Genomic DNA, 14,726 nt, shown 5'->3' on the forward strand with positions numbered 1-14,726 from the left:
TGTAGAAGAATGCAAATCAATTCATTCTTATCACCCTGTCTAAGCCTAAGTCCAAGTGGATCAAGAACCTCAACATCAAACCAGATACACTCAAACTAAAAGAAGAAAAAGTAGGGAAGAGTCTCCAATACATGGGCACTGGGGAAAATTTCCTGAAGAGAACACCAATGGCTTATGCTCTAAGATCAAGAATTGACAAATGGGACCTTATAAAACTGCAAAGCTTCTATAAGACAAAGGACACTGACATTAGGACAAAATGGCAACCAACAGATTGGGAAAAGATCTTTACCAATCTTACATCTGATATAGGGCTAATATCCAAAATATACAAAGAACTTAAGGAGTTAGTCTCCAGATAGCCAAATAACCCTATAAAAATGGGGTACAGAGCTAAACCAAGAATTCTCAGCTGAGGAATATCGAATGGCTGAGAAGTACCTAAAGAAATGTTCAACATCCTTAATCATCATGGAAATGCAAATCCAAACCACCCTGAGATTCTACCTCACACCAGTCAGAATGGCTAAGATAAAAAACTCAGGCCACTGCAGATGCTGGCAAGGAAGTGGAAAAAAAAAAGAACACTCCTCCACTGTTGGTGGGATTGCAAACTGGAACTACCACTTTGGTATCAGTCTGGAGTTTCCTCAGAAAATTGGACATTTCACTACCTGAGGACACAGCTATACCTCTCTTGGGCATACACCCTAAAAGATGCTCCAACATACAATAAAGACACATGCTTCACTATGTTCATAGCAGCATTATTTATAATAGCCAGAAGCTGGAAAGGACCCAGATGCCCTTCAACAAAGGAATGGATACAGAAAATGTGGTACATCTACACAATGGAGTACTACTCAGCTGTCAAAAACAATGACTTCATGAAATTCTCAGGCAAATGTATTGACCTAGAAAATATCATCCTGAGTGAGGTAACCCAATCACAGGAAAACCCACAAGGTATGCACTCACTGATAAATGGATATTAGCCCAAAAGCTCAAATTATCCAAGATGCAATCAACAGACCACTTGAAGCTCCAAAAGAATGATCACCCCTGTGTGGATGTTTCACTCCTACTTAAAAGGGGGAACAAAAATATCCATAGGAAGGAATATAGAGGCAAAGTTTAGAATAGAGCCTGAAGGAATGGCCATTCAGAACCTGTCCAACAAGGGATCCAGTCCATATATATACAGTCACCAAAACTAGGTAAGATTGATGAAGCTAAGAAGTGCATGCTGACAGGAACCGGATATAGATCTCTCCTGAGAGACACAACGAGATCATGTCAAATACAGAGGCCAATGCTAGCAGCAAACCACTGAACTGAGTACAGGATCCTCATTGGAGGAATTAGAGAAAGGATTGAAAGAGCTGAAGGGGCTTTCAACTAAATAAGACCAACAATGTCACTTCCTTGCCAGCATCTGCAGTGGACTGAGCTTCCAGGGACTAAACCACTACCCAAAGGCTATGGACTGACTCATGGCTTCAATGGCATATGTAGCAGAGGATGGCCTTTTTGGGCACCAATGTAAGTAGAGGCCCTTGGTCCTCCCAAGGTTGGACCTCCAGTGTAAGTGAATGTTGGGGGGGTAGTGAAGGAGGGTGTATGGGGAGGTGAACATCTTCCCCAGAAGAAGAAGAAGGGGAGGGGAAGGAGATAGGGGGCTTATGGACAGGAAACTATGAAAGTGAATAACATTTGAAAGTAAATAAAGAAATATCCATTAAAAAAGGAAATGAAGGAAAAACCATGAATTACAATTTTACATCATCCTTATTGAGGTTAGAATTCATCCTAAAACAGCCACAAAAAATGTGTCAAATGTAAACTATTCAATAACAGTTATTAAATATCTATTCCGTACTGTGTGCTAGGCAAACAACGCTATCAGGAAGACTGGCTGTCCCCAGTGAACTCTAGTCTGGTGGGAGAAACAAATGATTATAGTGCTGCAATGACAAAGCATGCATTCCCTTGGGAGTGTCAACCAGGGGCTCATCCTTAGGGAAGGCAGTTTTGTAGGCAGACTTGTATATTGGGATGAAAACTTAGGATTCCTGTAGAGGATAAATTAGACATTTGAAAACAAGGAGTATGGCTGGAGCATGTTTGTGACCTCTTTAAAGGAACATCTCTACGCAAGGATGGGAAGGAAAATCGTGTAAGTCATTGAAGTTTCAGCTTTTTTTTTTTTTTACAGTATGCTGTATAAATGTAAATATAAGATGTATAATAAGCAATATAGCAATTGTTTTCTAAACTACTGTAATATGTAGACCTAAGGATACTTTTGCATTTTGCTGACTAAGTGCTAATTAATGAAAAAGTATACTCTCAGAACTAACTTGCTCTTATCAAATGTTCTATTAGGCAAGCCAAGCAGGGCTTGGATATTCGTTACCAAACAGTATGTGCTGGCACTCAAATTCATGTACATGGAATTCATTTAGTGCGTTGGACTCTATAAATCTGCTTCATCATTGCTGTGTTTGGTATTTCTTAGGAAGGACGATGTTTAACACTGAGCCCATCCATACTCTGACAGCTATCAGATTCTCTTCTAGCACAGCCCTAAGTGAGCTGAAATAAAACACAGAATTTGCCACTCTAAAAATATTCTATACTTTTAGGGAAACTTGAAAAAAATGTTTCTCTTGACTTAATATTGGAAACTAAATGTCGAGTGGCAGTGTTCCCTTTTCAAAGTTAATAGCTGCTGAGGCTTATCTATGTCAGTTTCCACTGTTCTGGGGAAACCATGTTTGTATTATGAAATCCAGTAGTCTGAATCTTTTGTTTCTTGATTCTGAGACAGGGTAAGGCCAACTTAAGTTTCTGATTCTCTTGCTCCCACCTCTTAAGTAAGTCCTTCAGTTACAAAAAGCCTTACCTTATTGAACATAGGGCGAATGGCTACATTAAAGTTATCTAGGAGAGCTGGATCATTTCAAAGTCAAAGTCAAAGCACATTTGATTAAAGTGCTTAATAAAATCAAGTTATTTAGGTCAGGAGGTTTTGTTTTCTTCTTCATTTCCTATCTTACAGAGAATTTTAAAATAATATTAGGGGCCTTTAATATGGTTTAGAGAATTCTAGACCATTTCAGTTCAGGTTGCCATGGTGTTATTTTTTTTTTAAAAAAAGCTGAGCCCTGTACTGTCTTTGGTACCATAAAATAACATTAAAAATATAAAATGGGTCCACATTATAAATAACTTATTACTCAGATTTAATTAACATATTTTTCTTTTCCTGTGCTTAGATAAGAGTGTTTAACTCATTAGAATGTGATGAACAAATTTTAGCGAGTAACGCCAATACCTTTTTTCTTTTTTTAACATTGCCAGGTTTCTCTGAGTATTTCAGTTTGTCACATTACCCTGAAAGCACCATCCCAATAAAGCACAAACTGGACTTGTGATGCCATCCTCCTCCTTCATGCCGACGTTAGACACTGCTCCTGGCCTTTGTCATGTTGTCTCTTCCCACATCTAAAGTGGCTTATACGAAACAGACTGGCTCTTTATTGCTCTACCCACTGTCCATCCATTGGTGCAGGAATTCAGTGGGAAAAAAAATGATATCCTAAGGTTAGTTCATTTTCAACAAGAAATGTTTAAATACCCTGGACTTTCCTTCTAGTTTAGAGAATAAAGATTTTATGGTCTCAGTATGATCTTGATCTTTATAAAGCTCAAGAGATAAAACTAAATATTTGTGTGTGCTGTAAATTCTTGATTTTAGTTCCTAAAATAACTTCTGTAACTATTGGTGATACATCTCTTCCTTCTCTGCTTCCATTGGCTAGGGATGAAACAGACGGTTGGTATATGCTCAGGAGTATTCATACGTAAAGATTTAGTGATATCAAGTAATGATGTCTGAGGTAAAGTGTGTATCTCCTAGGCACTGTGTATCTTCCTTTGGATTTTTTTTTGTGTGTGTGTGTAACAGAAGAACACTCTAGGGTCCCAGGAGATGGCAATAGGAACAAGTCAAGATAAAGAAAGTATGGCAGTTGTAAGCAATTTGCAATCTTTAAGATATTTAGAATGCACATTTAGCATAAGAATCAGTCTGTAAAAATTAGATTATGTTATTGAACTCTTTTATACATGCAGATTAGGAAGGTGAAGTGGCCCAGGTAAACCATGTCAGAGGCATGACATAACCAGAATGTAGACTCCACCTGCTATCTAGGGCAAACCCTTTGTTCACTATTCAGTGTTTAGATAATTTTGGACACATTACTTAACCACTGAGACATCAAAGAGCTAGCACTGTTTGATGGCAAGGACAGGGAGAAAGCAGACTGCTCTCAGGACTGTCTTCTCTTAGATTTACTGAGACTAAGAAAGGAAGTGACTGATGCTCCCAGAATAAGAATGCAGGTGAGCTGGCCTAGCTCCTCAATCATTTCCTAGTCCCCAACAGCCTCCAGCAAAATCCAAGGTCAATCTAGTTTCTAGGAAATAATAAGTCTACCAGGTCACAGAAGTCTAGAGCCACAGCCATACATAGACACGGTACTATCCCATTTCTTTTTGCTCCTTCAGGCCTACCGTGGGCAGGCAACACCCGTTAATATCTGTTTCCCCAACCTTGATATTTAATCATTTCAATACAACAACATTAAGAATCACTGACCACTGATCACCATAACGGATGTAACAATAATTTAAAAGACTGAAGCATTTTTTGGATTATCACAATGTTTCACTAGGGTTGCTTGGATGTTTCAGTGGGTGAGGGCACTTACCATCAACCCTGATGACTGAGGATCAGGTACACACATGGTTCAAAGAGAGAATCCAATCTTATAAGTTGTCCTCTGATCTCCACACATGCACTGTTGCATGTGCATATATGTTCACATATATGGAAGTATAAATGTAAAAACAAATCCAACATTTGATGCTCAGATACAAAATCCTTTGCACACAAAACATGTCACTGGGGAAACGGTGGTCATGGTTTATTAGAGGAAGGGTTGACAAACCTCTAGTTCACAAAAGCATAACAAAATAGGGCATGTCTATGTACTTCATAGGCTTGTTATAAGTCTTGACCACAGTGTCTTATATGGAGTGCCCAGGATGGCAGCTCACTCACAGGTTAAGAAGAGATGTTTCACAGATGACCTCCTCAGGTAAGGGACTGACAGTTGCATGCAAACTTCCTGACTCTCCAGCCTAGTATTCTTTCCAGTTCACAAACAAGGACCACAGCCATAAAAAGACGAGATTAAAATATGATTACTTGCAGTATTCTGTGTCTAGAAATCCTATGGCACCTATTAAATTTATTAGCTTATGTGAAAGTGATTGTATTATTGTGAATTTAATATAATTAAGGTCTTTATCATATTAACCACCAGCTAAATAATACAATAAGAAGGATAAGAACAAATTCTTTTTAAATCAGCAAAATAGGGGTTGGACAGATGGCACAGCAGTGAAGAGCGCTAGTTGCTCCTGCAAAGAACTCAGGTTTGGTTTGCAGCACCAACATGGTTGCTTACCACCCTTCACAATTCCTGTCTCGGGGGACTCAACATACTCTTCTAACTTCTGTGGGCATCAGGCATGGGTGTGGTACACATATGTACATGCAGGCAAAAAAACTCATATATATATATGGATATTAAACACTATATATATATATATATAAAACATCTACCTAAATAGGGAGATAACCTACATATAACATTTATAAAATATTTCTTTAAGAATTTATTTGCAATGGAGAAGAGGGCGGACCACCCAGGAGTGCAGACATCCTGAGGTTGCAGGACAGACTGCCACCTCTGCACACCTTGGCCCACATCCCTGGTCCAAGGGGAAACTGCACAGTGCCTCTGGACACAGAGATATCGGAACAGACAGCTGCCAGTACCAGTGGTTCTGGTCTGTGCCCAGGACCGAACTGAACCAGCCAGACAGCTCCCTGCACTCAAATCCTGTGGGACAGAGAGCTGGACCCGCAGAAGTGTGGATATTCCTGAGAAGTCAGAGGAGACAACCCTCTACCCACAGTCCAGACCCAAGAGAGAATTGCATAGTGCCAACTGTGTCTGCTGGGGGCAAGGACCTACACGAGCAATCAGGGGCAGGAACCTTTGATTCCTGCCCACGCCTAGAGCTGGAAGAAAGTCGCCAGAAGTGCCAACACACCTGAATTCAGAGCACCTGTTCTCAGGAAAGGCTGAAAGAAAACAGGAAAACAGTTCTACAGGAGTGCTGACACAGGGGCCTACAGTAGAGTCAAGTCACTCTCAGAAACATCAAGACAAGCAAACAACAGAGACAACCCAATGGCTAGAAGCAAGCACAGGAACTTAAGCAACAGAAACCAAGACTACTTGGCATCATCAGAGCCCAGTTCTCCCACCAAAGTAAATACTGCATATCCAAACACACCAGAAAAGCAAGATTTAGATTTAAAATCACATTTTTGATAATGATGGAGGACTTTAAGAAAGACATAAAGAACTCCCCTAGAGAAATGCAGAAAACACAAGTAAACACATAGAAGCCCTTAGAGAGGAAACACAAAAAACCCTGAAAGAATTACAGGAAAATACAACCAAACAGGTGAAGGAATTGAAAATGGAAATAGAAACAATAAAGAAATCACAAAGGGAGACAACCCTGGATATAGAAAACCAAAGGAAAAGACAAGGAGCAGTAGATACAAGCTTTACCAACAGAATACAAGAGATAGAAGAGAGAATCTCAGGGACAGAAGATACCATAGAAAACATCAACACAACTGTCAAAGATAATGTAAAACACAAAAAGCTCCTAGCCCAAAACATACAGGAAATCCAGGACACAATGAGAAGATTAAACCTAAGAATAATAGGTCTAGAAGAAAGTGAAGACTCCCAACTTAAAGGGCCAGTAAATATCTTCAACAAAATTATAGAAGAAAATTTCTCTAACCAAAAGAAAGAGATGCCCATAAACATACAAGAAGCCTACAGAACTCCAAACAGATTGGACCAAAAGAGAAATTCCTACCATCTCATAATAGTTAAAACACCAAATGCACAAAAGTAAGAAAGAATATGAAAAGTAGTAAGAGAAAAAGGTCAAGTGACATACAAAGGCAGACCTATAAGAATTATACCAGACTTCTCACCAGAGACTATGAAAGCCAGAAGATCCTGGACAGATGTCATACAGACCCTAAGAGAACACAAATGCAAGCCCAAGTTACTGTATCTAGCAAAACTTTCAATTAACATAGAGGGAGAAATCAAGATATTCCATGACAAAACAAAACTTACACAATATCTTCCTACAAATCTAGCCCTACAAAGGATAATAGATGGAAAACTCCAACACAAGGAGAGAAACTACACCATACAGAAAGCAAAAATATAACTTCCTTGCAAGAAAACCAAAAGAGAGACAAACAAACATAATTCCACCTCTAACAATGAAAATAACAGGAAGCAACAATCACTATTCCTTAATATCTCTCAACATCCACGGACTCAATTCCCCAATAAAAAGACATAGAATAACAGAATGGATATGTAAAGAGGACCCAGCATTTTGCTGCATGCAGGAAACACACCTCAGAGACAAAGACAGACACTATCTCAGAGTAAATGGCTGGAAAACAACTTTCTAAGCAAATGACCTGAAGAAACATGATGGAGTTGCCATTCTAATATCAAATAAAATTTACTTTCAACCAAAAGTCATCAAAAAAGATAAGGAAGGACACTTCATATTCATCAAAGGAAAAATCCAACAAGATGAACTTTCAATCCTAAATATCTATGCTCCAAATGCAAGGCCACCTACGTTCATAAAAGAAACCTTACTAAAGCTCAAAGCACACATTGCACCTCACATGATAATAGTAGGAGATTTCTACACCCCACTCTCATCACTGGACAGATCATGGAAACAGAAATTAAACAGAGACATAGAGAGAGTAACAGAAGTTATGAACCAAATGGATTTAATAGATATTTATAGAACATTCCATCCTAAAACAAAAGGATATACCTTCTTCTTAGCACCTCATGGAACCTTCTCCAAAATTCACCATATAATCCATCACAAAACAGTCCTCAAAAGATATAGGAAGATAGAAATAATCCAATGCATCCTATCAGACCTCCATGCACGAAGTCTGGTCTTCAATAACAACAATAATGACAGAAAGCCCACATATACATGGAAATTGAACAATGCTCTACTCAATGACAACCTGGTCAAAGAAGAAATAAAGAAAGAAATTAAACACTTCTTAGTATTTAATGAAAATGAAGATACAACATTCCCAAACTTATGGGACACAATAAAAGTGGTACTAAGAGGAAAACTCATAGCTCTGCAAAAGAAACAGGAGAGAGCATATGTCAGCAGCTTGCCAGCACACCTTAAAGCTTTAGAACAAAAAAGAAAGAAAGAAAGAAACCCAAGAGGAGTAGAAGGCAGGAAATAGTCAAACTCAGGGCTGAAATCAACCAAGTAGAAACAAAAAGAACTATACAAAGAATCAACAAAACCAAAAGCTAGTTCTTTGAGAAAATCAACAAGATAGATAAACCCTTAGCCAGACTAACCAGAGGGCACAGAGAGTGTATCCAAATTAGCAAAATCAGAAATGAAAAAGGAGACACAACAACAGAATCTGAAGAAATTAAAAAAACGATCAGATCCTACTACAAAAGCCTACATTCACCAAAACTGGAAAATCTGGAGGAAATGGACAATTTTCTAGCCAGATACCAGGTACCAAAGTTAAATTAGGAACAAATGAACCATCTAATTAACCCCATAACTCCTAAAGAAATAGAAGCAGTTATTAAAAGTCTCCCAACCAAAAAGAGCACAGGTCTAGATGGGTACAGTACAGAATTCTATCAGACCTTCATAGAAGACCTCATTCCAATACTGTCCAAACTATTCTACAAAATAGAAACAGATGGAGCACTACCAAATTCCTTCTATGAAGCCACAATTCCACTTATACCTAAACCACACAAAGACCCAACAAAGAAAGAGAACTTCAGACCAATTTCCCTTATGAATATCGACGCAAAAATACTCAATAAAATTCTTGCAAACCGAATCCAAGAATACATCAAAAAGATCATCCATCATGATCAAGTAGGCTTCATCCTAGGGATGCAGGGATGGTTTAATATACAAAATCCATCAATGTAATCCAGTATGTAAACAAACTCAAAGATAAGAACCGCATGATCATTTCATTAGATGCTGAGAAAGCATTTGACAAAATTCAACACCCCTTCATGATAAAAGTCCTGGAAAGAACAGGAATTTAAGGCCAATATCTAAACATACTAAAAGCAATATACAACAAACCAGTAGCTAACATCAAACTAAATGGAGAGAAACTTGAAGAAATCCCTCTACATCAGGGACTAGACAAGGCTGCCCACTCTCTCCTTACTTATTCAATATAGCATTCAAAGTCCTAGCCAGAACACTCAGACAGTAAAAGGAGATCAAAGAGATACAAATCAGAAGGGAAGAAATCAAAATATCACTATTTGCAGATGATATGATAGTGTACTTAAGGGACCTCAAAGGTTCCAACAGAGAACTACTTAACCTGATAAACAACTTCAGCAAATTGTCCAACAAATCAGTAGCCTTCCTCTACTCAAAGGATAAACAGACTGAGAAGGAAATTAAGGAAATGACATCCTTCACAATAGTCCCAAATAATATAAAATACCTTGGTGTGACTTTAACCAAGTAAGTCAAAGATCTGTATGACAAGAACTTTAAGTCTCTGAGGAAAGAAATTGAGGAAAATCTCAGAAGATGGGAAGATCTTCCATGCTCGTGGATTGGCAGGATTAATATAATAAAGATGGCCATTACAGATTCAATGCAATCCCCATGAATATTCCCACTCAATTCTTTATAGAGATAGAAAGAACAACTTGCAAATTCATTTGGAACAACAAAAAACCCAGGATAGCGAAAACTATAATCAACAATAAAAGAACTTCTGGGGTAATTATCATCCCTGACTTCAAGCAGTATTACAGCACAATAGTCATAAAAATTGTATGGTTGGTACAGAGATAGGCAGATAGATCAGTGGAACAGAATTGAAGGCCCAGAAACGAACCCACATGCCTATAGTCACTTGATCTTTGACAAAGGAGCTAAAACCATCCAATCGAAGAAAGATAGCATTTTCAACAAATAGTACTGGTTCAACTGGAAGTCAGCATGTAGAAGAATGCAAATTGATCCGTTCTTATCACCATGTACAAAGCTTAAATCCAAGTGGTTCAAGGACTTCCACATCAAACCAGATATACTCAACCTAATAGAAGAAAAAGTGGGGAAGAATCTCGAACACATGGGCACTGGGGAAAATTTCCTGAACAAAACACCAATGGCTCATGCTCTAAGATCAAGAATCAACAAATGGGACCTCATAAAACTGCAAAGTTTTTGTAAAGCAAAAGACACTGTTATTAGGACAAAATGGCAACCAACAGATTGGGAAAAGATCTTTACCAATCCTACATCTGATAGAGGGCTAGTATCCAAAATATACAAAGAACTCAAGAAGTTAGATTCCAGGGAGCCAAATAATCCTATTAAAAATGGGGTACAGAGCTAAACAAAATATTCTCAGCTGAGGATTATCGAATGGCCAAAAAGCACCTAAAGAAATGTTCAACATCCTTAGTTATCAGGGAAATGCAAATCAAAACAACTCTGAGATTCCACCTCACACTAGTCAGAATGGCTAAGATAAAAAACTCAGGAGACAGCAGATGCTGGCAAGGATGTGGAGAAAGAGGAACACACCTCCACTATTGGTGGGATTGCAAACTGGTAAAACCACTCTAGAAATCAGTCTGGAGGTTCCTCAGAAAATTGGACAGTGTACTACCTGAGGACCCAGCTATACATCTCTTGGGCATTACCCAAAAGATGCTCCAACATACAACAAAGACACATGCTCCACTATGTTCATAGCAGTCTTATTTATAGTAGCCAGAAGCTGGAAAGAACCAAGATGCCCTTCAACAGAGGAATGGATACAGAAAATGTGGTACATCTACACAATGGAATATTACTCAGCTATCAAAAACAATGACTTCATGAATTTCATAGGCAAATGGTATGAACTAGAAAATAACATGCTGAGTGAGGTTATACAATCACAGAAAAACACACTTGGTATGAGCTCATTGATAAATGGATATTAGCCAAAAAGTTTGAATTACCCAAGATGCTATCCACACACCACAGGAAGCTCAAGAAGAAGGATGACCAAAATGCGGATGCTCTCACTCCTTCTTAAGGGGGGAAAATATTCATAGGAGGGGATATGGAAGCAAAGTTTAGAGCAGCGACTCAAGGAATGGCCATTCAGAGCCTGACCCACATGTTGTCCATATATATACAGGCACCAAAACTAGATAAGATTGATGAAGCTAGAAAATGCATGCTGAAAGGGACCGGATATAGATCTCTCCTGAGAGACACATCCAAAGCATGTCCAATACAGAGGTCAATGCTAGGAGCAAAACACCGAACTGAGAATAGGACCCCCTTGGTGTGAATTAGAGGAAGTATTGAAAGAATTGAAGGAGCTTGCAACCCGATAAAAACAACAATGCCAACCAACCAGAGCTTCCAGAGACTAAACCATTACCAAAAGACTATACATGGACTGACCCAGGGTTCCAACTGCATATGTAGCAGAGAATAGCCTTGTTGGGGCATCAGGGGAAGGAAAAGCCCTTGGTACTGCTAAGGTTGGACCCCCAGTGCAGGGGGATATGGGGGGCAATAATACAGGTATAGGCGGAATAACTGTATGGGGGAGGGGGAGGAGAAGGAATGGAGACTTATGAACAGGAAACTGGGAAGGGGAATAACGTTTGAAATGTAAATAAAGAAATATATCTAATAAAAAGTTAAAAGAAAAAAATTTATTTGGTATATACAAATAGATTTGCAAAGTTTATCAATTTTCACTGTTATTATTTTAAAATAATAAAGGTTCACATTAACAAAAAATTATGATTTAATGTTAGTTTAGACCTATGAGAATTCTGACATAAAGTACACTAATTATTACAATAATTAAATAAGTCACGACTGCGGATGACCAAAAGTATATGGGCATGCATGAAACTGTGTTCATCCCCAGCCTGGAGGGGTGGGAGACAGTATAAAACACCCAGAATCACATTTAGTGGGCTGGAGAGACGGCTCAGCGGTTAAAAGCACTGACTGCTCTTTGAGAGGACCTGAGTTCAAATCCCAGAAACCACATGGTGGCTCACAACCATCTGTAATGAGATCTGATGCCCTCTTCTGGTGTGTCTGAAGACAGCTACAGCAGTGTGTGTGTGTGTGTGTATATATATATATATATATATATATATATATATATATATATATATATATGTATATATATATATGTGCATATATATATGAAATACATTTAGCATATGATCTATAGTCATGACATTAAGGAAAATACTTACTTAGAAACTGCCTTATGCCATGAAGGAAGGAGTGTAGGGAACTATTCTCTACTCTCTCTCTCCAAATGCTGGATATCCAACCCAAACACAGGTATAATCCCCTAATTCCTTGTGAGAAGCCAGGTCCAGAAGTACATTGGTTACCTTCATCTAGGAGACGATGGAAAAACCAAATAAATATTTGAATCTTCTGGAAATTTTAAAACCTTTTTTGCCCATGCTACCTCTTTTTTAAGGAGCATCTTTAGAGATGAGAAAAGTATTTAAAAATGCTGTTGTAATGTTTTTTAAGGAGATAATGGGAATACAAATTGGAAAAGAAGAAATAAAGGTATCACCATTTGCAGATGATATGATAGTTTGTATAAGGGAACCCCCAAAATTCTACCAGAGAACTTCTACAGTTGATAAACAATTTCAGCAAGGTGGCTGTATATAAAATTATATAAATGATAAACAGGTTAAGAAAGAAATTAGATAAACAACACACTCCACAATAGTCACAAATAATATAGAATATCTTGGGATAACTCTAACCAAACAAATGAAAGATCTGTATGACTAGAACTTCAAGTCTCTCAAGAAAGAAATCGAAGAAGACTTCAGAAAATGGAGAGATCTCCTATGTTCATGGATTGGTAGAATTAGCATAGTAAAAACATCCTACCAAAAGCAATCTACAGTTTCAAAGCAATCCCCATCAAAATTCCAACACAATTATTCAAAGACATGGAAAGAACAATTCTCAATTTCATGTGGAAAAACTAAAATTCGGGTTAGCCAAAAAGTTAACAATAAAAGAACTTCTGGGGGAATCGCCATCCCTGACCTCAGACTACAGTACAGAGCAATAGTAGTAAAAACTGCATGGTATTGGTGCAGAGATAGACAGGCTGATCAATGGAATAGAATTGAAGACAAAGGAAAAATAACACACACTTATGGGTATTTGATCTTTGCCAGAGAAGACAAAAATATACAATAGAAAAAAGAAAGCATCTTCAATAAATGGTGCTTTTCTGACAGTTGGTATGTAGAAAAATGAAAATAGATCCATATTTTTCACCTTGCACAAAGCTCAAGTCCAAGTGGATTAAGGACCTCAACATAAAATCAGATACACAGAATCTAATAGAAGAGAAAGTAGGAAAGTGCTCTGAATTCATTGGCATGGGGAGAAATTTCCTAAACAGAACTCCAATGGCTCAGGCTCTAAGATCAAGAATTGGTGTTAGGTCATGGGGCCTCCACTTGAGCTGGATCCCACTTTGGGCCTGTTGCTGGACCTTGTTTTCCTCAAGCTGTTCTCCTTTTCCATCCCTACATTTCTTCCTCATAGGAAGAATAGGTCAGAGTTTTGACTGTCTAATAGCAACCCCATCCCTCACTTGATGCCCTGTCTTTCTGCTGGAGGTGGGCTCAACAAGTTCCCTTTCCCCACTGTGGAGCATTTCTCAGGACTCAAATTGTCCTGAGAGTCTCTCACTTCCCAGGTCTCTGGTATATTCTGCAGGGTCCTTGCAATCTCCTGCTTCCAGCTAATGCCCACTAATTAGTGAGAGCATACCGTGCATGTCCTTTTGGGTCTGAGTTAACTCACCCAGGATGATATTTTCTAGTTCCATCCATTTGCCTGCAAAACTCAGGATGTCCTCATTTTTAATAGCTGAGTAGTATTCCATTGTGTAAATGAACCACATTTTCCGTATCCATTCTTCTGTCGTGGGACATCTGGGTTGTTTCCAGGTTCTGGTTATTACAAATAAGGCCACTATGAACATAGTGGAACATGTGTCCTTATGGCATGGTGGGGCATCTTTTGGGTATATTCCCAAGAGTGGTATTTCTGGATCTGTAAGTAGGTCTATTTCCAATTTTCTGAGGAACCTCCAAATTGATTTCCAGACCATTACTCAGGCTATAGGGCACTCACAAAAAGGGACCTATCATGACTGCCGTCCAAAAGACCCAACCAGGAGCTGTATGTGCACCCAAGCAATGAACAGACGCTGCTGACCCCTTTGTTGAATTAGAGAAAAGTGGGAGGAAGCTGAGGAGGAGGGAAACCGTGTAGGAGGACCAGCAGTCTCAATTAACCTGGAGCCCTGAGATCTCTCAGACATTGGATCACCAACTAGGCAGCATATACCAGCTGATATGTGGTCCCCAACACATATATAGCAGAGGACT

At 38.7% G+C, this 14,726-nt stretch overlaps 1 protein-coding gene across 5 annotated transcripts in view; it reads right to left on the reverse strand.

Annotated features, from left to right (window-relative positions):
* Positions 1 to 14,726, reverse strand: part of Acyp2 (acylphosphatase 2) — a 169,531-nt gene that overhangs the window by 31,081 nt on the left and 123,724 nt on the right. The window contains exons 5-6 of one of the 5 annotated variants that reach the window (XR_010057399.1): positions 14,137 to 14,285; positions 376 to 12,686 (exon numbers count right to left, since the gene is read on the reverse strand). Coding sequence is in view for 1 of the 2 variants with exons in the window: in XM_063273441.1 (XP_063129511.1) it covers positions 14,196 to 14,285 (90 nt within the window). In the remaining variant the exon portion in view is untranslated. 5 annotated transcript variants of the gene reach the window in all.

This window comes from Rattus norvegicus, chromosome 14 (assembly GCF_036323735.1).
Source record: "Rattus norvegicus strain BN/NHsdMcwi chromosome 14, GRCr8, whole genome shotgun sequence".
Lineage (NCBI taxonomy): Eukaryota > Metazoa > Chordata > Mammalia > Rodentia > Muridae > Rattus > Rattus norvegicus.